Source organism: Pungitius pungitius, chromosome 13 (assembly GCF_949316345.1).
Source record: "Pungitius pungitius chromosome 13, fPunPun2.1, whole genome shotgun sequence".
In the NCBI taxonomy this organism is placed as follows: Eukaryota; Metazoa; Chordata; class Actinopteri; order Perciformes; family Gasterosteidae; genus Pungitius; species Pungitius pungitius.
Window position 1 is genome coordinate 8,113,922 of NC_084912.1, and position 23,094 is coordinate 8,137,015.

Below are 23,094 nucleotides of genomic sequence, written 5' to 3' on the forward strand. Positions count from 1 at the left end.
AGAGAGGGAGGGAGGGGGGGTGGCGTGGCGTGGTGGGGGGTGCGCGTCGGCAGCGGATGGGTCTGCGCAGCGCATCTCAAACCTCCCACCAGGAAGGATGGAGCGATCTCTATCTCTCTCTCTCTCTCTCTCTCTCTCTCTCTCTCTCGCTCTTTCTTATAAACACATGCCCCTTTGTCTCCTCTTTATGGCTCATTATTCAAGTCACCAGAAAACTGTTAAGCACAACAGTGTCCCTCTATGCTATCTACAGGGCACGTGCAGACTGCCAAACCTGAAGAGCGGTCATCCGGAGGCTCATAAAGGACACACGAGGTCGGTATTGTATTGTGACTGAGTAAAGGGCCCATTTACTTCTGGATTAATGCAAATATTGAATTGGTTGAGTGAACTCCTTAGTTTAGCCCTGCGGTTGGACATACATGGTTCAGCAGCTCGGTGATTAGCTACTTGATGATGAACATGGCAGTGTGGTAAACACTGTCCAGAGACAGGCCTGGTTCAAGGGTGAGGCCTGTGTCACACTGCAAACTGGACAGACTTTGCCATCTGCTGGAAGAGTTCCAGCATTACACCACTTATTGCACCCCCCCCCCCACCCCCGCTATTCTTTCCCCATAGAATGATTATTAATTCCAATGAGTTGGGACCCAAAGGCTGAGAAATAATCTGCATCTACGAGAGAGATTTGATGAGCCTCATCCTTGAAATCCTTACCTGAGTTTTTCTGCATGTAGGCCATGGTGATAAGACAGATGTGCATGCGCACTTTGTCCCCTAGGTGTCAGGCTGCACCCAAAGTGGCCAAAGCGACACCTAATGAAAATAAGGCCACTCATCTTTTCTGTTGTTGATTTCATTTCTTTCAGCTTTTATCCTCTATCTCTTAAGTCGTGAATGCACCGACACGTCATTTTGTGATGAGAAGCAATCAGTTGGACGGGAGTCTTTTTGTTTGAGATGTCACGTCTTCTTTGTCCCCTACAGCATTATTGCAGGATTCAGGCAGACAGTTGCACCTTCCCGGGCGTTACATGACTGATGGTTGTTCGTACCCAGCAGAGAGGCCCCAGCCTCAACAACAGAGGGCGCAGCATGACAAAACATACCACAACATATCACAATAACTGATGGATATAGGACCTGAAAACCACAGAGAATATTTGTTCTGTTTTTGTATTTTTGTGGAATCTGTTGTTTATTTTTCACCAGCTACAAATTCAGCTGCGTAATATTGTTTGAGGGAAACCGTTGACCGTCCGTCACATCAGGTGAAAGTGCCCAGGTAGATTTCATTGAACAATTTTTTGTCTTCGCAATGTTTTTAGGGAAAGATCCCAGAATAATGTCTAAAGAGATAAGATGGGTTCAACAAAAGTTGATTTTTTGGAAATCGAGTCCCAACATAGCAGGATCTCATCCTCTGTGAGCCCCAACTGGGACCAGCTAAGTTATTCCAACAACACCTCCTTGTAGTGCTAATACTTAGATATTGAATAGATCTATTTTAAATGTCAGAACTTTGACCTAGTTTATATACAAGGAAATTAAAGCAATTCAATTTTACGTAAAAACAATTACATGTGGCATCGTTTTCAGGTCCAAAGCATTCACAGGGTTTGTGTCTGGGATTTGCATTCTGTACCTGTTGCACTGCTCTGGAATGTAATGGGTACTGACACTGGTTTAATGAGTGCATGTACACCCAGGGCCAAATGCAATTACATGCTCTTACAGGCAACCATCAGAAAAGAGGCAGCTGTTAACCGCCATTCATCACGGATGGTCATGCAGTTAGCTGTATTTGCCGGACAGGGTTGAGCGTAAGGGGTAAAAAGACAGAGAGAGGGGGGGGGTTAAACTCATTATGAGACAGATAGTGTGGTAGCATCTGTCAACATTGGCACTTTACCATAGCTCTTTTTGCCTGACTCAGTTTCACCAGTGAAAGTCAGGCCACGCTTTCCAGTGAGTAACAATGTGTGCACACATGCTGCAGAAGTGTGGGAAAACACCACAAACAGCCTCTTCAGGAAAGGAAAATGTTTTGTTGAGTTTTTCATTTTCCCATTCAGCCCCACGCTGTGCCTCTCCAGTATTACCATGACATTTGAGTACAGACTGATGCATCTGGAAAGTCAATACGTTGTGATGTTTCAGAAGGTTGTTTAACCCTTACTGCTTTTCTGAAGGTACATTTAATATTCTATCTACTGTTATATTTCCTTTCCAGGTTGTGGAGGTAAATTGTGTCCTTTTGTACGTTGCAAAAGAAATATGAATACGTATCAAAATATAGAATGTTTGATAGTTAAGTTAATGTCAACGGATCAAAGCTTGGGTAAGTAACACTGTTGTTAAATTACATTATTTAAAAAAATGTAATGACAATATTAGGGACACACACTTGAGCTAATTTGAGCTAGTTAAAAGTCCAGCTTGGGATAAACACAGTCAAAGTCTGTCTTCGGTCTCACTGTCTTAGCTTTGATGGACACTCAATTGCTTTGAGCTGAAAACACCGAAAGGTAATAAAAAAAAAGTCCTCAGCAGACATTCCTGCTGTAGGAACCTCATGACTGCACACCTTACAAGGTAGAGCTTGCACTCCGCTGTCTGCTCTGACAAGTCAATAAAACCCACTGGTATGCTGAACATTTTTGGAAGGCAGGGTAGATATAAAGGTGGAATTCGATCAGGCAGAGAGCCAGCCTCCTGTTCGTTACAGAGCTTTCCAGCAGTGAGCACGGTGAGCACACCTCAACCTGAGGAAAAAATATTACTGACTGGCACGTCCATGACGCGCCCCGACCCTCTGCCTCGCCTCCACCTGAATGTCTTCATTGCTGTCACACATGTACACACACACACACACACACACACACACACACACACACACACACACACACACACACACACATCATGTACTCTCTCAATGTTTTGCATTGGTAGTGATGGCAAGGTAGTGGAAACAATGAAAGGGCTTAAAGATCCAGGGCAGATGTGAGCTGAAGCTCAAGATCCAGCTGTGAAACTATGTATTTTCTGCATGTTTTGTTGCAGTGCTTTTGGCCACTGTTTGGGTGCAGAAGGCAGGACATTTAATTAACCCAGACTGCTCATACTAGCTTCAGATAAACTTTGAAATACATTTTTGCATATGGAAATAAGATAAGGCACAAGTGATTATGATGAATCATTTTTTCGATATATTTTCTTTTGTTTCCTTTTTCTAATGCTGATGTATGGCTGTTAGCCTGTACCTTCTCCTTAAATATGTGTTGCTCTTTTTGGGTACAGCGGTACTGTAGCAACAAATGAAGCCTCCTTGTGGGTGTAGCCTCATTTCCACTTGTTGTGGTCCATCAAGGTCACAGGTATTTGCTCCTTTGACAAAGTGGAAAATCATAAACTCCACACACTGCAGCAGCCCCTCAGAGGAGAAATATAAACTTTTTCTTTGATATGAACTTCTATCATGAAAGCCAATGCCACTTACAATACTGTTACTGTACTTGGGGATAATTATCATCCTTGTATATCATGTTTTCCCTTGTAATTATGTCATAATTCAAAGACTCCGCTGGCAAGCAAACGGTCAGGTGCGTCATCATGTAACAAACTCTTCTCTGAGGAGCAGGCCTATTAATTGTGTGGATATAATTACACTCACAACACCCTGAGGGCCCGTCTCGTTTAGTCATCTCACAGTTGCCGCTCCAAACTATAATTAGGGAATGTAATCACAAAGGTATAGACCTCCAGGATTTATTTTCCCCCCCCCACTCTGATTGAAGCCTGATCGAATCGGCATCCGTGGTTGGCAGGAAGTGTTTACGACCTGTCACGTGTTCAACAGCCACCTGCAGCTGCACATACCAGCAGGGTTCCCAATTTACATACATAAACATGCACACATGCACTGCCGGTTCTACTAATTGGTTTGACGTGTGCGTGACGTCTTTTACCTTGAAACACAGTTTCTCGGGCGTCCTGTGTGTACGTGAAAAAAAAGTGCAAAAAGTGCAACCCTTGTGCGGCACTTTTTGCCAGTGTTAACAAGTGACCTCATCTCAAATGTTATCCAATAAACGACTCATTTCTCACCTCCGCATACACTCTCTGGTCATTAAAACACCCCTTACCGCTCTCCCACTCTGAAAGAGCTCAAGAGAACATAAAGCGAATGCACACTTTGAAGCGATTGTGAGTGATTTCCCAGAGAAGTGATTAATCACTGAGTTTCAACAACATTTTTGTGACATGGGCCCTGGGTTGATCCTGGATAAGTCAGTGGCCAGTGAATGTCTAAATTAATATAGGTCCTCTGCACTGTAAAACACTGTTTGACAATACAATTTGTAGGTTATTGTTTTATTCATTTTCTGTATATTCTAACCCTATTATAGTTTGATGGGTGTGGGAGGCTAATGTGTTGGTCTACCACTTTCAGTCTGAATGAAATATCATATCATTAGACATTAATTGTTCCCTGACAATGTGTTCCATATGAATTGTCTGATTCTATGATTTTTCCTGTTATGCAACCATTAGGTTAATATTCGTTATAGGGGGTGAAATGTCTCCAAATGTTTGTATGCATGCATGCTATGATAATACGGCAAACATGGTAAACGCCCATGGCTGCTAAATATCACCATGTCGACATGTTAATGCACATAAAGATCGTAATGTTTGCATTTAGCTTCAAGCATGACTTTGAGTGTTTGACTTTTGGAAATTATTAAGATGTGTTTTTACTTTTTGGTGTCATCACAAAAAAATCTGAATAAAATTCAATTCTTCCTGACTTACTGACATACTACATACTGCAAGTCTGTCTTACCAACCAGGCTAAGCAGAGGTACCCTCAGGGGGACTTCAATTTATCTGGCAATTATTTTGTGGTCACTTGATACATTTCAAAATAGTTTTTACTGTATTCACTGCAGAACCTACACAATCGCAGTGTAGGGTCAAATTATATGTTCATATATAACATGTACAAAAAACATTTATACATGTTATATATTATACATTGATGCAGCAGTGCATTGGACTTTGTGAAATTGTACTAATAAGTCACATGTTAAGTCAGAGCCGAAACCCCTATCATTCCCTTAGGCATCCTTATGGGCCGATCTTTTCCTGTTAAGAACAAACTGTACTTGCATTTGTAAAAAAAAAAAAAAGTTCTGCTATTCTTATTTAATGGAATAAAATATTGAGCATGTACTGAATTTCTTAATTATTCATTTTTTGAAAAATTTGAATATGAACAATTGATATGAACAGCTTACACTGATCCCAAACACAGTATAACATATGGGGCAAGAACAAGGAGATACGTTTATTACATCTCTGTGATCTTCATCCAACGACTCTGACTGAGGTCTTTTTAATAAATCTGTTGGTGATCACAATCAAAATGCCAAGCTGCATGCAGGGAGATTATCTTTACCCCAAGTGGATTATTTACCAAGAACAAGGACCAAAATATGTTCCCCTTCTTAAGGATTTCCTCACATGGTTGAGTCACAGGAAAAAGAAGAAGTGAGTGAGCAATGTTTTCTGCCGGGGGGGTTGAGTCACACACAGCGACAGCGAAAACACAAAACTCCAATGAGCGGCAAACTGAAGATGGGGTTAGGGGAGCAATGACACATCGTGTATCATCTTACACGTCCCAGTGCAGCCCTGACTAAATCTCTAGACAGCAGAATGATTGAGTAACAATTTACCATAAAACCCCTCCCAAGCAATTTCACATCTAAATTTGTTGCGTGTGTGTGTGTGTGTGTGCAGGCTTCACGTTTGTCCCTCAGCACACATTGACTCAACATACTATATCACTACATCCCCTGTGGATCTCGTTAAACAAGATAGATATGATGGCTTGGGCATCAAGTTTGTTTCATTTATCATTGTTATATTCAGATGAAATCATCCTCATATTTTCCCCAGAGCATTTTCCATCATGCTGTACATGAAGTTAGATGTTGCTCACTCTGTTACAGGAAGACTGAAGTGTTTTTACTTGTTGTTTCTGTCTTTCACACAAGCTGAAGGAAAAACACAACAACCTAGCCCCATATATCCATCATATTTTATTCAACAATATAACTCTTCAGAGTACAAACAATATAAGATATATATGACAAAAATATATATTTTAAATAGAAGGAAAAACATAAAGGTATATCCGTGAAGGAAGTCTTGACAGCACGAAATAATAACAGAGTTACATGTTTAGTTGTGTCTACCTCTAAGGCACTACGCATGGTAGCTGCTGAAACCACACAAAAGATGGACAACTTTCTACACTCGGATGTGGCGACTATGTTGTTTTTTGTCGTAGTTTTCCAGTGCTCTGTGTCTACAGCGTTTCAGCAGAAAGCCAGAGCAGACACGCAGAGTCACGAAAAGGCCAAGCAGGTGGAGAAAGACTTCACATTCTGCCAAAAAGTGTGGTATTAATGCTTTAATAATCCCCGGTGTCACACATGAAACCAGCTACAGAGTGAAAGCACTGTAATTATGTGTATCCAGCAAGCCAGGCTGGTGCCAGTGTGACTTCTTGACTGGGACAGACGTGAGTAAACCCAGCTGTTACCCTGGAGAATCGCTGCGGCACCAGTGAGCGGCTATTTGGCCGAAGGTGTGTAACGAGAGTCGTCATTTCCTGCGCGTGTTCTGGGTAGTCTGTTATTGCCTCGGTGACCCTGAGGTCATCGAGGATGGCATCACAAAGACACACAAACAGCTCAACCGCATCCATCAGACCTGGGGACAGGGGACAAGCTCTTTTCTCACTCGTTCCCTTACTCCCAAGTCTGTGTTTCACACGTTCTCTTGCTTGGACGCGTAAACAAAGCTAGGCACACGCACACACACACACACACACACACACACACACACACACACGCACATCCAATCACACACACAGACACGCAAACACCGATTGATTACCTCGGTATGTACAAGACTTAACTCTTAAGTAGACCGGTGGTCTATCAGCTGACTCTCCCTTTACACTGTTTTGTGCTTCTCTGGAAGTTATTACTCATGAATAATAAAAGTACACAGGTCTAAGCAAAAACAGCGAGGCGCAGAAGGATTCAAATATTTATCAACAAATCTCAGTCAAATATTTTGTATCACAAGCTGCTCATACTGGATATAGAAAATATGATTATTATTTTTTTGTTTCTTTCTTACAACCGAGTACTTCAGTGATGCATACACAGGTTATTGGCAGGAGTGCTGGTGTGGAAGAAAAAGATAAATGAAGCTACAGCTGCATCAGAAATCCATTACTGTTTGGATGTGGGTCCGCGGGGCCTCTTTTCCTTAGTGTCACCGCTCTGTTTCTGCTGTTTTCTCTACTATAAAAGCAGCAAAAGGCAAAATGCTTACACCCAGCATTCCTATTATCTTTAGTATATTTTCTTTAGGTACTTAACATTAAAAAATATTGTAAACTTTAAATATAAAAGTATTTCAATGTTTCAACAAAAACAAGTGTGGGATTCCCAAAAAGATGCCCAGTGGTCACATCATAGGGCAGGCCGGGCTGTCATGAGCACGCCACGTGGAACTGCTGTGTTGGTCTGGCGGATGTTTATGTTGCATTGAAGGAAAATGTACAAAATGTTACGCTGGTGCAGGCATCTGCTGTGTTGGCACTGTTATGTTTGCTGAACCAGACTCATGCGGGCTGCTGGGTATTTCGGCGTTCAGAAGGCGTAGGGCCCGACTATGATGGTGAGCCGGAGCAGTGAGTTGGTGCGGTAGTTCATAGTCAAATGGAGAGTGACCATCTCCAGGTCCACGACGTACTCCCTGGGGCCTGTCAGAGGTTTTGTCATCACCAGCATAGCACTCACATTGCTGGAGCGCTGCAAAAAAAAAATACAACCCATAAATATATCAACATCCTTCAAACACTTTAACATAGGGATAAACAGCATGTTAGTTAGCTAAAGTTAGCATGCAAACACTCTCAACTAAGATGGTGTGCATTATAAACATTACGCCGCCTGCTTAACATCAGTTGGAAATTGGCATTTAGCTTAAAGCAATGGCCCGACAGCCGTTAGCATGGCTCTAGATTATTAATTATGTTTCCTTCCAAAAAGTATCTCAAAAGTGCTTTATAGTAACTATTGTTTAAAAGTTGCCATATGTTGACAAAATGACAGTTTATTAATTGCTCCTAGCAGAGTCAGGAGGATGAAAATATGTAAATATGTGATATCATATTTAGGCTTTTGCTTGAAACTGCAGATTTTGACAGCATCATGGTACTTTTCCAGTTACCATTACATCCTGTTACACTCTCCTCCTGGCTTTACATGCCACCACAAAATAACAATTCTCATTGACTTACCCGCAGAAGGAATTCTCCCGCCTCATTCCCAGCTTTGACCCTGAAGGTGTTGTGTGTGTTGGCATACATGTTGGTCGCCTGAATCTGGAAGATGTCGGCTGGTACAGTGCGCTCCGCCTGGATGCTCATGTACTTGTAGACAATTGACGATGTGAGACCCTGGCACTCTGTCGGAGACCGGCAGAGGCAGCGACTGCAAACGCACAACAATTTAAGCAACCTTTGTTAAACCTTGGCTGCACCGATGATCCTGAAACGAAAAACAACTAGATGATGTTCACTGACTTTTCAGAGGTTTTGGTGTAAGGCGCCTCACAGGGATTTTTGGGATAGCAGCGGAAGCCTCCGTAATAGTTCCAGCACATTTCATCGTCCTGGCAGTTATGGGTCCCCGTTTCACACTCGTTTACGTCTTGTGATTGGCAAGAAAATTGGCAGAAGTAGCTGGATGAAAATGCTGTTATCACAAACTACCAAAACACGCATAAAATCTACACATTTTGTGAGAGAGCTGTGAAAACAACGTTTGGGATGTTTACAGTTTCTTTAGGTTTTTCGCTGCATTTCCAGCAGCCATGGAGGTGAAAGAAGAAGGCCTGCAGATCTGTAATGGGAGGAAAGACCCTGATGCAACCCTGCAAAGGCCTAACCGCAGCTCTTTCCCTGCAGCTCCATGAAAATAATCCCATCAAACATACCCCAAACCGCAGGGCTATTTATGGCACAGCAACCTGGATTCATCACCATCAGGTCCATCTGACACAACCGGCCAGATTCATGGCTGTCTCTATAAAGTCTGCACCTGACCGAGGGGGAGAGGAAGAAATAACAGCTCCCCCTTTGAGCGGGCGCCGCAGCTTCCAATAAATCCACTTCAAGAGACCAACATCATACATATACATTCTCTAAGGTGGCTTACCAAAGCAACACAAAGTCGTTGCGTTGATTTTGTGCTAACCTCTGAATTCTTTCCATGACCGTTTTTGTTAAGAGCGGCTTTCATTCCTGCCTGAGAGGAGGAGTACAGTGGCTGATGGTAGGAATGACCAAGTTCCTCTTAAGATTGACCTTCAAAGAGTGGCTCATAAGGAGGAAAGGCGAGGGAGAAATTGAACTTTGTTTGTATCTGAAAACAGGGATGAAGCAAGCATAGGTAAATTAAGAAAGAAACAATAAAAAAAAGATTGATATCAGGAAAGGAGAGCGGCAGTACCTTGACACACCCTGCTTCCCTGGAGCTGATATCCTTCTGGACATTCACAGGAGTAACTTCCTGGGCTGTTAATACACTGATACTGACACATGTAGCTGGAGAAGCTGCATTCATCAACGTCTGTGCAGAAAATATACACACACAAATGTACATTAGATAGTTGGCAGGAATGCAGTGCATGCAGGAAACTGGGAATGTGATGCACGTTCACAAACATGCATTTAACGACAGTTGTATGTCTGTGTAGCACAGTTGGTACTTTATGTGTGTTTGTTCACCTTGACAAGAGGCCGTGTCCTGTGCCAGCTCATAGCCCTGTTCACACTGGCAGAGGAAGGAGCCAATCAGGTTGTAGCAGTGGTGCTGACAGGGATTCTCCACATCACATTCATTTACATCTAAAACAAAAGCAGATGTCTTACACAACTGTACTCTGGCTCTGTACTAATCAGTGTTTTTATGGATTTGTAAATGTATGTTCCTGTTCTCTATCACAACATTTTCAATCGCTTTATTTGACTTCCACAGGGGGTTGACTGTGTGGGTTCAGGTTGCATCGTCATAGTACTGAGCTTCCAGGCAAAAAGAAACAACAGCTTGTGCATTTGTTTTGTTAAAGCTATTTCTGATCAAAAAATCAGCCGAGACAAAATTAGACTTTGGTGAGCTAAAACTGAGCGGACATCTCTCTCTCTCTCTTTAGTGTGTATACACCACAACACACCTCTCTCCATCTACCTTCTTATAACCTTTGTTAATGACTGTTTAAATGTATTACAAGCTGCCCCCGAATGACGAAGCACCGAAGCAAAATGTTTTTACAATTCAATGTTGTCGACGATAGCACATGAGTGCTCCTGGCTTTTCGGGGACTTACCAACACAGCTGTGGTTGTTGCTGGCCAACTTGTGACCTGCGTTGCACTCACAGTAGTAAGAGCCCTGTGTGTTCACACATCTGTGCATGCAGTAGTGAGTCAGGGCGCACTCGTCTCTGTCTGCAGGAAAAAACAGAGAAGTAGGACTGATCACAGAAGAGCAATTTTTTTTTCTTCAGACACCCGATAAAAGACACGTCAGGAAATGGAAAGGTTTACACCAGTTTTGATCACGTGATTAAGCGCGAAAAGAGTGTGTTTTGCGTCAACCACCCACCTACACAGCGGTCTCCGTTCTTCTGGAAGCCTGAAGGACACTGGCAGGTGTAGGAGCCTCCGGTGTTGTAGCACGTCTGTTCAGCGCCACAGGTGTGTCTACCTGTCGCACATTCATCTACGTCTGCAAACAAACACACAAACACAGAATGTGAGAAGAAGCTAGGCCAAGGTAACGCCTACTGTGCACAGGGACATGTGGCCGACAAAGCTAAGCAACGTGCCTGGACTACATGTACTCTGTGATCTGCGAAGTGGGAACAGCTTTCAAACAGCCAGTTTAAAAAAAGTGTGTGATCGCTGACACCATCACATCACAGACATGGGGATAAGAACACATGTTCACACACACACACACACACACAGCGGGCGATCACAGAAAGGGGGCTTTTATTCAGCTGCTCCGGGTGAAGGGGAAAACACAGATCAAATCTTCTGCTTACAAGACAGCTCTTTGAAGGGGATTGTGTGTGTGTGTGTGTGTGTGTGTGTGTGTGTGTTTGTGTGTGTGTGTGTGTGTGTGTGTGTGTGTGTGTGTGTGTGTGTGTGTGTGTGCATGTGCGTGTGTATTGGAAGCGAGGGAGAGAGCTCAAATGATAAGTCATGTGCCTTTTACCATAACGCACTGCTCTCTCATCAGACATCCATCAACCCGAAAGCACAAAGATCCGCTTTCTATCCCTCACACCATAAATAAATAACTTGAAAATTAAAGACATAGCATTACTAAAATTAGTCAAATTATTTGAAAAAGCTCCCGCTAGAAGGTTGTTAAATTTCCCAAATCACAGTCAAGCCATCTTTCCTGAAGTGAGACCTTTCCAAACTGTAAAAAGCATTTGTTAACAACTAAATACAAATGTTATCAAACCCAAATTTTACTTTCCCAAATTTTAAAGTGGGACAATGAGTTGATGATAAACTTCCAAAAGTTACATTTGAAAGTTGTTACGCTTTTAGAACACAAGTTAAATCCCCACTTGGCTAAAACAAATTGCACAGCCGTGGAAATGTTCTACTTTTTATCTCGATCCTGCAAACACTTTCTCAATTTTGGTTTGTTTGGAGCCAGAGCCTCTTAAAAAACGGCCTGTTCACTGTCACCGCCCTCGCTCCCTTTTTTATTCCATCTTCCATCATCCCCCCATACTGTAAACTTTCATCCCTGTGGGCCCACCAGCAGTCCTCTTGGGTGGTCTGACACAGCTCATCATATGCAGACAGCCAATGGGCATCAGTTTAACAGCACGACAGGCAGTTATCCTCTAAAACGCACATGCACAAAAAGAGAAGGAGGGGTTCTGCTGCATCACAATTTGAGCCCAATAACATAAGAAAACTTTTTGCTATTTTTGCAGTCAGATGATTCCATTATCAATCCTGCATTGTGGAGATGCAATAAATGCACCTGAGAATATGATACTTGTGGAGTCTGTGGTCATATGACGATCTCAATGATCAAACATGTAAAATGTACCAACCAAACCATAAAAATAAGTCCACGCGGACTCAACTTGCTCCTTCACACTGATATTCAATTTATGCTTTCTGTTCACTATTGCAACATAACCCTGCTGGAGTTCAAGATAAAGATCTTATCTCTAATTCCCCTGGACAGGTTCAATGTGGGATCAGCTGGAAATGACTGTGCCCCTCACGTGAGAACCTCCAGTGCCATACACGACGGTGCAACAGCCTCCACCATCCAGTGCGACAGGATCCGGTTAGAAACGGTTTTGATTTGCTGGGGAAGAGGCCCGGATACAAAAAAAGGAACAGGAGGTGAGCTGTCTTTGCTTCTTCAAGGGAGGAAAGGGTAGAGGGCAAAAATGTGCTCAACTCTCTGGGAGCCCAGCGATAAAACCAACTCAGCACATTAGGGACAAAAGCAGGGCTTATTTAAAAGGTACACCTGAGAGACAACAGGTGCCAATTAGCATTCAGGGTGGAACGCAAAGACAAGGTGTATTGCTCAGTAACACCCTTAATAAAGGGCAGGGGTGAAAAGAAGTGTTGCTCTGGTTCTGGGAAAGTGCCTCCAGTGCTGCCAGCACAGAATGTGTGACAAACCGATGCTTTAAACACAACAGCATCACACTACGAGATCATGTGCTAGCACGGCAAAGGCTTATTGGCATGGCTGTTAAAACATTGTGGCTCACTAGACTATTTTTGGGTCAAACCTACAGTACATCTTAGGGCAAGAGAGGCACCTAGTCTCAATGTGTATAATATGTATAATATGCAAGTGCATCCACACTCAACATCTTTTGTTTATACATTATTAGTAGAGATTTTTGTATCAAGTTGCCTTTGTCTCTGTGACAATACCAAAGCTGTGTAACATCATCATCCAGTTATTATGTCTCTAAATAAATATATGCACAAACAACGTATCGATGCGGTAGTTCGAACGTGCAGAGAATTGGATGAAGACGACAATACATTAGCCACAGTACTAGCGAGCCTTCACAGGGAGCTACACAACATAGTGAATGTAAAAAAATGGGTAGATGGGTTAGATGTAATTGAATGAATGTCAACAAATAGTTTGAGTCGGGGCCTACTCACTGGAGGTGATTCATTGAGACTGGAAATGACCCACCTTCTGGCAAAATAGTCAAACAGCACACGCCAAAGAGTCCTAATTCCTGAAAGAACAAAGTGTGTGTGCTTATGCTTTCATGATGCCAAGAAGCAGACTGTGATGCCAGTTAAACTGTTGGATTTTGTCATGAGTGACAGCAACCTTTTCACTTCTTCCAATTGAGACCATAATTTCTGGTGACAAAAGAAAGGGGTTTCTCAAAAGGGTAAGTTGTCTTTTTTCACATTTCAGTTTGTTTTTAACTTCCAGTGCTGTTATTGCTTAAACAGTGACAGTCCAGCGGTGTGAGGATCTATTTTCTGCGGCATCACGATATGCAGCAGAGTTTGATCAATTGCATCTGGCACATTCATCTTTGGTCGGACTGAATTCACGACCAACGAGAGCTGGTCCACATGTGTCTTCCAAACGTGGACTACGAATTAGTTCCTGAGAGAAGCATTTGCTTTAACTTTGAATTACATCAGGTGCACTTGGAAGGATTTCAGCCCAAATTGCCTGCCATGAGTCTGACAACGTTCATGCCACAGAGTACCTGGGATTTGTAAGAATCAGAATCCATCAAACAAGGTGTTGCTTTTGAAGGGCGGACATTTGCGGCTGGATGAAGTTCCAACCCTGTCCTACATCGGGTGTAGAAACCAACTGCAACGGCAACATGCACGGAAAATACAGAGTCATCCTCAACCCCTCTAAGAAAGCCTGGAGGGCTCTAAATGAAAGCACATGTGCTGAATGCAATCCAAGAGTTCATTCACGGGAATATCTAGCGGTTACTGCTACTTTGTCACTAAACCTTTAAGACGCTGCCAACACAAAGTTCTACTGAAGTTTGTGTGTGCGTTTGTGTATATGTGTGTGTGTGTGTGTGTGTGTGTGTGTAGGTGGGGAGAAAGGGTATCCCGCACTGGCTGGCGCTTAGGTCCCGTAAAGCCTCGGCGGCTCACCACATTCAGTACAGTCCATATACTTTACACAGGAAAACAGATTTTGCCATCAAATGTGATGATGTGTTGCGTGTGGGGAGAAATGACTGTTCTCTGAGGTCAGATTTTTTTTTTTCTGTCCAGAATTTATTCAACACAGCTTACAAGTTTCCTCTAATAGCGAAGCCTGCTGCAACATCACAGGGAAAGATAAGGCTGTCCAGCAGCACTGTGGAAGATGTGGATGGAAAGAATGAGGAGGAAGGGTGGAGGTCTTTTTTTTCTTCTTTTTTTTTACAAAAAAGTGCTTTTTCAGATTTGAAGTTAGATTTATGGTCGTGTGTGCGAATGTGATGTCAGAGTTAAAAACTCCTTGCTTTTCAGCGAGATTAATTCTAAATGCCTGGTGGGAGTTGAGGGAGTAGCGGGGATGGCGGCAGCTCAAAGAATGTGATAGTGTGTGTACTGGACGAGAGTGTGTGTGTGTGTGTCTGTGTGCATCAGAGGTCCTGTTTGAGGTGTTCAAACATTAAATGGCCTTTTACAATGTTTAACAGAACTGTGCGATACACTATCCAGTAATGTTGTCTTACTGTGTGCACATGAAGAACCCAAAAGAAACCGCCTGTCTGTCCAAAACGGGGACTTAAAATGAGTTTGGCCAGAATTCAGAACAATGTGTTATTTGCTCCAGATTCAAACCGACATGATAGGGCTTGTTGTAATTATCACTTGAGAGCTTTTTAGTCTTGTTTTCACTAAACCACTGCAATGGAAAGCAGGAGCTTTTCCAAAGAACAGTTGGAGCCGTCCTGCTGTTGGACAGCATCTCTGTTTCCCTCTGATTATTGGATAATTCAATCTTCTGGAAACAGGGGGGCAAGATGTGCAATGCTAATAGCCCATAAAATTTCACAACATGAAATTTATTAGCGTGTCATACACCAGCCACCAGAGTGTTTGATTTTGCTCAACTTTAAGATCGGCCCTCCTGGGCAAATGCAACAGGCACGTCTTTTCATTTGTGTATAATTCTCTCCGCGCTGCAGCGTGAAATGGAGCTATCTATCACCGGCTCCAACAAGACCTCGGGACAAAGTGGGAGTGGCGGTGTTTCCCTTTCAAAGCAAGTTCAAACACAGAGCAGATAACACATTTAAAGAATTCAAGACACTTTAGCCATCTATTGCGTGTATTTCCATCTGTATTAAAGCACGAAATATTTCCACCGTCTTTTTAATTCGTACCACTCACAGGATTCCCCTCTCACCGCTCAGGAGGAAGAGGAGTTTTAGTCGTACTGACACTTACTAACTGATTTGTGAGTTTGCTCCAAACTCTTGAATGTCGGGCAGAGTTTTAACATTCTTGAAAATCCGTCCGGTGTGCCGGCTACATTCCTGACTGATCCTTCCTGTTACTGTTGAAAATATCTAGTAAAAAAAGAAGCGGTTCTTGCCGTTCCATGTGAAGACAATCGATCACTCTGCCCACCTGACATCCACGGCCTTTGGATCACATTCGTGGCCTGGAAGGGGTGAAACCTGAAGATGTGGTGGCAACAAAAGGCCAAAAAAAACACGCAGCGAAAAGGGAAACTGTGTGAGTAACACAAAACCCCGCGATCGCTTCCAGGTGTCACCCAGCCGAGCGCAGCGGTGATTTAAAGCAGCCCCGTGTCCCTTTCCATCGTGGGGGAGAGGGAAAGAGCAACACATGTGAGCACATCAGAGGAGGAAGCAGCTGGCCGGTGGACGGGCTTCGACCTCAGGGGGAGACTAATGACAACAACAACGTTAAGCACTTACGCTAATGAGGCACGCCAAAGGTGACCCCCCCCCCCCCCCCCCGGTCTCCCCTCCCACGGCCCCTCTCTGGGGGGGGGGGGGGGGGGGGGGGCGGCTGCGACACCGCCAGCATTAAGAGCATCCTGCACAGCAACATCGTGCAGGCCCACTGCTGGAAAAAACTCAGTGTGAGAAGTCTTTTAGGATGCTGTGTAATACAGTCATGACGTTGTACCCGTTAAAACACAGGGGGGGGGCTCAAAGTTTCAAAGATTCCTCATGAATGGTCCAATGATTTAGGGTCGAATCGCCCCAAAGGTGTTTGAGTCCTACTTTGATTCTTAACTCTTGACGTCTTGGTTTCTGAGACTGACACGGATGTAAAAATGCATCTATTAAATACAAGATAATTCCAATTGAGATTTTCTTCATCAGCAACTGAGGAATTGCAACATCAACAGGTTGTTTGCAAATGGCAGTAGTTCTGACCCTAAAACATGACAATTACTCAAGGCAGTAACCGATGTCGAGCAGTTTGACTATCTGGTAACGGAGATGATTTTTCGATTATTTTTTTTAACATAGACACATGTAGTGCCATTGAAGTACTCCAACACTTTCATTCCTAGAAAGCATCTACCATCCAAAAGCAGTTGTTACAGCTAAACCTGCAGTATAACAGGGAAATCATACAGGACAGGGCAAATCATCGGTCTGAGAGCAGGTGGAAGACAAGAGCTTAGCTGGTAATAGGAGGGTTCAACAGGTACAAAGGTGTGCCTCAGGTGTCTCCTTTGTTTGAGTAACCCTAAACAAAGTGGGTCCACGTGTCCTTGATCACACTTCCTCAACAGCAGCGTAGCAAAATGGTTTAACTTAACATCCTGTATTCCCAGTGTCATTGTTGCAGCTCGCCTTCTCCAAGGCCTGCGTGTTATCTTCGATGGATGTTTGGAAGAAACAAATACTGAGAGGACAACAGCAGAAAAAATGTCCTGAAAAACCATAATCGCATGGCGCGGATCCACCCATCTTTTTACAATGCCGGTGGAGGAGCAAAGACCAAGTGGCTAGGGCTCGATTCTCCAAGTGTAAATGTCAGCATAAAATGACAACAAGTGAAGCTGTGGAGTATAAACTGCAAAGGTCAAATCGTGCAGCGGTGTCACGTTGTGCTCTCTCTGCCTGTTCTGCTTCTCTGCATTCCTGTTCCTCGCAGATCGATCCGACGCTCTGTCAGAAGGTGGTGAGTAATTCCTACCATTACAAAAGATGGGAGCAAACGGAAAAAAACAACCGCCGCCGACATTCCAGAGATATTCCTCCCGAGTGCATTGCATCTGTGTGGAAAAATGTTATTGCATGTACTCTGCCTTGTTCGGAAAAGTACACAAGTTCTCTGTCACACAGTGATTACCGGCCTTAATAAAACATAGTTGGGAAAGATTTCCAGCCACTGCAGGTAAGAGAGCATCATTGCGGCATGAAGGTGGCAAACCAGACAGGTAGACAGGAGGAGCATGCCCTTTCAAATCCCAAACTGCACCACAGCAGTGTGTCATTTAGACGGGAAATATAAGTAAACTCCCAACTTGTAAATCGCGCTGTGTATCGTTCACTTCGGCCAAAGTAATATCCCCGAAGCCGTGAATGCACAGTCATGAGCACAAACAATGTTCAACTGTAAGTGAGGATCATAAAATAGCTGCTTTCCTTATTTTCCTTAGATTTAACGACTGTTTCGACCACGTTTGATGGACAACCTTCATTTCGAGGAGGAAGTGATCTCACCTCTGCTGTAAATAAGAGTTAATACGCACGGCCAGGACTACAACAAGGCACTTGAAGGCATCTCTCCCGATGGTAAACTCGGTAAGTATGAGTGTGTATGTTCGGAGGGTGGGGCGAGGTCACGGATATGTGAGGCATCGTTAAGCTGTCACAAAAACGGCAAAGGTGCGTAGTGTCTCTGTGGGGCCGGGCGGGGGGGGGGGGAGTTGGGCGCCAGCTTCTGTGATGTGTGACTGTAACAACACACACTCGGGCTCAGGTTCACACTCACACGCCGAGGAGCCGGCTTGGCTATTTTCAAAAGGAGAAAGAATATCACATTTTTATTCAAGAGCAAAATACCATGTTCAAGTTCATTTATTTTTGTTTAATTTGTGGATTGTTTTGGCTTTTAATCAGCATGCAAGAGAAAACTTTTTTACACAATTTATCCAGAGCTTTTTTTTTCTCCAAGGCATCTGGATGATCTCTATACTTTTTGCCGCGCACTCAGCAGTAAATCAACAAAGCAACTCAGCAATAGGACAACCCATGACATTGGTCCAACCAGGCTTGGTCAGTGCTCTGGACCTTCTGTGGTTATTTGGTCAGAGTCAGTCTTTCATGCTGCCCTTTCCTCTACCTGACTCGGCACTCCAAAGAGTGGTGAGTTAGCACTGAAGGAGCCTGAGGTAAGCGTTATTTGATACACTGAGGTTTCCCCCCTTTTCAAAAGTTAATGGGAATTCCTTCACTAGCAAGATACGTAGCTGTGCGAAACAGGCACCGTGGAACACAAAAAACAACAAACAAAAAAAGAGAGGAGACAATTCTGTGTCCGAGAACAATTGGCTCATTGTAGCAAGTTAGAGTTAATGACAGAGAAACCAGAAACTGAAGTAAACAAAGATTATATCACTCCACCACAACAGAAACGTTCGCCCAAGAGACGGCACGAGACGCCTGCCAGTTAAAACTCCAGTAATTTCAAAGCAATAACGCTGACAGCAACAGCCATCATCATTGTTCAGCCCATGCACTCAAACGGCACGCCAGCAAATGAATAAGTATTATACCCGAGCCAGCTCTCTTATGTGGTTACTTTAGCTGCTGATATGCTGCCATGTTTTACACTCTAATAAAACTTAATTGGGTTCCAATTCAGAGAAACATATAAAGCACCTCACATATATCTTTGCCCCAAGTGTACAATCAAATTTGTCACTTTCACTGCAGCTTTCTGACCACAAGCCACAACCACTCACCACTACTGGCAAACCACTGAACACATGAAATTTACGCCAATGCACTTTACCTTAAATTACTTTTATACAGCTAACACCACGCATTCACCACCCCGGTCTCTGACAGACCAATACAGGCGGCAAGGTAAAAGCTAAAACAGGTCACGAGTGATCTCACATTCTCTCCCTCAAGGGCAGCCATGAAAATCAGGCACAAAGCAGTGAAGAACACTGGTGTGTGTGTGTGTGTGTGTTGAGGAGACAAAGAATGAATCTTCAATCCACTCCCCTTTTGTAAAGATCAAAGAGTCTCGCCCAAATCACACCCACATAATCTTCAGCAGCTACCAGAATGTCGAGCTGGTCACGGCCCAGGGAATATCCACTGAAGGGATACAGGCTGCTTGTGAGCACAGAGCTCACTACAATACGATAACGGCATAAAAGCACTCAGGAGAAGAATAGTTTCTAGCACTTTTGAGAAGAAGCCGAACTCCGGTTTAGAAAATGTGACATTGCGGTGAGAAAAGCCGAGAGGCTTGCAACACATCTGGCAGCTACGCATGGTTTAGCTGTTGATGACTGTCAGACAGATGGATGAACAGTTCACGTTTTTGGAGCTCCGCTTATTGAGGCTCCAAAGTCGTTAGCGAGTAATTATCAAATACCTGCTTGGCCCTGCTAGAGACATATCGAGACACATTCTTCCATCCAGCAGCACTGCATCTGGCCAACTGCAATTAAAGCACAGTACTGATACTGGCCTCAAGTACTCAAAATTGACATTTGAAGTTGCAATGTGTCCATTTCATTTCATGTCATTTCAAATAAACTCACATTATCAAAAGAATGCAAAAAGGTCACAGGGTTGACATTACGTCAAAGACAACTACATGTTGTGTTAGAGACTGCAACACAATACGTGGAGTGTTTCAGACAGCAATACATCGCATGGACGTCTTTGACATGTCTGAAACGGCCATTGTGACCTCACGATGTGTCACTTGGGTCTGCGATGTTTGAATGCGAGTTACTGAAGCAAACCGCTTCCCACGAAGTGGATTAAACAAAAGTGTCAGTCATTTTCTAATGTCTACCACTTTGGATTTCAAACAATGAATAAACTACTCACCTGTGGAACCCGGTTGTTGGCACAGTAAACCCAAAGGTGGTTAACATGAACCAAATACAGACTCCACGAGTAAAGATTTTGAGATTAAAATCGTATTCTGATGAGCTCTCATCAGAATACTCATTTCATTTCAGCAGTTTGGTTGAATATGGCTTATTCTTGGCCTGATGTTAAATAGTAGTTTGCTTTTTCTTTTAGAACTGAAGACTGTGAATAGATTGAATGGACCCAGAAGGGAAATGCTGCCCCCTATCTGTTTGTAGCATGTAGGCAGATACATCGTATATATGGCACCTTTAAATCTACTGTCATACTGTGGTAAAAAAAAAAGAAATAAAGAAAAACAGTTGGTACGAAATATGTGCAACCATATTTTTAGAGCACAATCAGGCTCTTGGTCGCCTAGAATTAAACTATTCGCTTTTTGGAAAAATTAAGTAACCGACACATCTTTTTGTTTTTGGAGAGTGTGGCCGAAATCCCCTTTTAGCACTTCTAACACATGTGGTTGCTACGCCTCCTCTCCCGCTGACAGACTCTGATTCCTCCCCTAGGGAGCTCGTCAACACCAGTGCTGAGATAAGAGGAGCCGTCTCTATGTCTTAGTATGAAGCTATAAAAAAATGAAAGGGTATTTTTGCTCAGCTGCTTTGATGATACCGAGAGGGCAGGGAGTACCACCTGGGCAGAGGATCTTACCTCTGCAGAGGTTCTGCTCATCTGCAGTGTATCCAGGCATACAGACGGTCCGGACCGGTTGAGAGACCCCTGTGGACCACGGAAACTGAGGCTGGTTCGGGGGGGCAGCAGGGACAGCGGGGACAGCGGGGACAGGCGGGACGGGAGGGATGGATTCCGGCGGCGGCCCCTGCTCGCCCTCCTTACTGATATAGATGACGGCGTTCTTGGGGAGGCAGAGGTATCCACCAAAGTGGTTGATGCACTGCATCCCCCCTTTGCATGCACCGTCTAACAAGGCACACTCGTCGATGTCTGACAGGCAAAGCAGTAAGACAGACGGATAGAAATACATCAGATATGACATTGTCTTTGGTTGAATTATTCCAATTTGTTTGAGAAACAACTTGTGTTCAAATAAATTCCTAATTTCACTCTTTATGAAAAGCTGCACAAATATGTATGCTTAAAGTATATCTCACCTCTGCACTGCTCTCTGACTGTGTCATACTCATACCCTTCTGTGCACTGTGAAGGACAAATAACCAATTACCAACATGATAGAGTGTCCTTTCATGTGTATCAGCATCATATGAAAAATAAAAAAAAACCAATAAAAGCATGAATCCTGAGCTCTCCATCAGCACACAGCATCACCACATGCCATGTGGCGTAAAACAGACAAACAATGACCGATAAATGAGATCTCTCACTTACTGTGTATGAGACCGGCTCCTCAGCCTCCTGAGAGACGACGTGTGTGAAAACCGCACAAAGACACACGCAGATCCCCAGCATGTCGCCCGAGCGTCGCAGCAGCACTGTAACGAGACCAGATGAGGAGGATAGAGCGTGCAAGATCATTTTTCGCTCAACAAGCCTTCAGGTTTTAATACCAGCTATTACATCACGGATGGCATTGCTTAACGAGTCCCAACATCTCCCGCTGCTGGCGCGATGTTTATATTGGCACTGCTCCAGCCAAATCTGCGACTTCGACTAAGTGAAGTGTTTTTCTGCTGTTTTTTCTCCAAAAGGATTAGTGCGTAATGCGCGTAAAGATCGTGCGTAAACATGTCCTCCCGTGTCAGTCGGTGTCGGGAAAATGGACGACTTAATCAGCCATGCAGAGCTCATGTTGATTAAACTTTTGTATTTGCACAAAACACGTTTCCCAATCTGCACGGCGCAGTGTTGTGCCATGTTCACCGCGCGCCTTGTTTCAAAATACACGTTGGTTAATTCCTTGGGAACAATTTTTTTTTACTTTTTCAATATCCACACTCGTTGAGAGGCTCTGATTGTAATGGAATTAGAGCGCTGTCCGTGTAGGGTAGCTTTGTTGACCCGTGGTGCCTTGGAGACGTACCTGCAAATTTACCTGCGGATCTCCAACTCTCCTGACGCGCGGAAGAAAAACGTCCTGGGATTGTGTTTCGGTCGCAATCGGACAATGCTAACGTAGAAGACTGGCGTTTGAATGCAAAACGGCGCAGTGGATGTTGGCTCGTTGTCTGAGTGCAAGCAGCAATTGTGATGAACATGCGGCTCGTTTGGTCTGATATGCTGGGGGCGGCGGACCGGGCAGGTTGAGCTGCGGGTTCCTCTCTCACCGATCAGCTGCCTGCAGTGGCTCCCTCTATAGACTGATGACGAGTTAGAAAATAAGGTAAACATAATAAAATACCTCTATCTAAGGGAAAACTTAAGAATAATGTCATTAAAACATTATTCTTTATATATTGCAGCACAAAACAAAATCCCCATAAAAGTACACCAAAGAGAAGGTTACCACTGTATGTCTGGCTCCATTTAACCTATAATGTATTACTGTAATAAACTTCATTATAGATTATTTAACTGAGCTTTGATAAAAATATGTTTAGATTCATTATACCAGTGATCTTTTAACAGAATAAAGAGTTGATGATCTGCATTTGGTTTCAGTAGTTTACTAAGAGGAAATCCGGGGCAATACCACTTTTAGTTTTAGGCTCCATGGCTTTTGGTGTTGTAACATGCATACGTGCAGTTGGGAATATGATCAGTATGCGTGTGCAGCAGGTGCTAAAGTCAAATCTGGTTTTGAAGACCTCTGTAAGCAACCACTACATTAGCCTCTAATACATTTCATGGTGTTTACAAGATGCCTGTGCTTCAGGAACATCTGCTGGAATTGGCAGGGTTTCCTGAA

General features: G+C 43.6%; 1 protein-coding gene across 2 annotated transcripts; it reads right to left on the reverse strand.

The window, feature by feature from the left end:
* Window positions 1-6,087: 6,087 nt before the first annotated feature.
* On the reverse strand, window positions 6,088-22,527 carry efemp1 (EGF containing fibulin extracellular matrix protein 1). 2 transcript variants are annotated; one of them, XM_037466325.2, is made up of 11 exons: window positions 22,282-22,527; window positions 21,618-21,721; window positions 21,383-21,428; window positions 20,922-21,215; window positions 10,757-10,879; window positions 10,480-10,599; window positions 9,881-10,000; window positions 9,603-9,722; window positions 8,675-8,801; window positions 8,390-8,582; window positions 6,088-7,898 (listed from the first exon to the last, which is right to left on the reverse strand). In XM_037466325.2, the coding sequence occupies exons 1-11, from the start codon at window positions 22,442-22,444 to the stop codon at window positions 7,737-7,739; spliced, it is 1,572 nt and encodes a 523-aa protein (XP_037322222.1). In that variant the 5' UTR covers window positions 22,445-22,527; the 3' UTR covers window positions 6,088-7,736. The 2 variants fall into 2 exon arrangements, with proteins under 2 accessions (XP_037322222.1, XP_037322221.1); XM_037466324.2 differs by having other exon boundaries at window positions 22,270-22,527.
* Window positions 22,528-23,094: the final 567 nt, after the last annotated feature.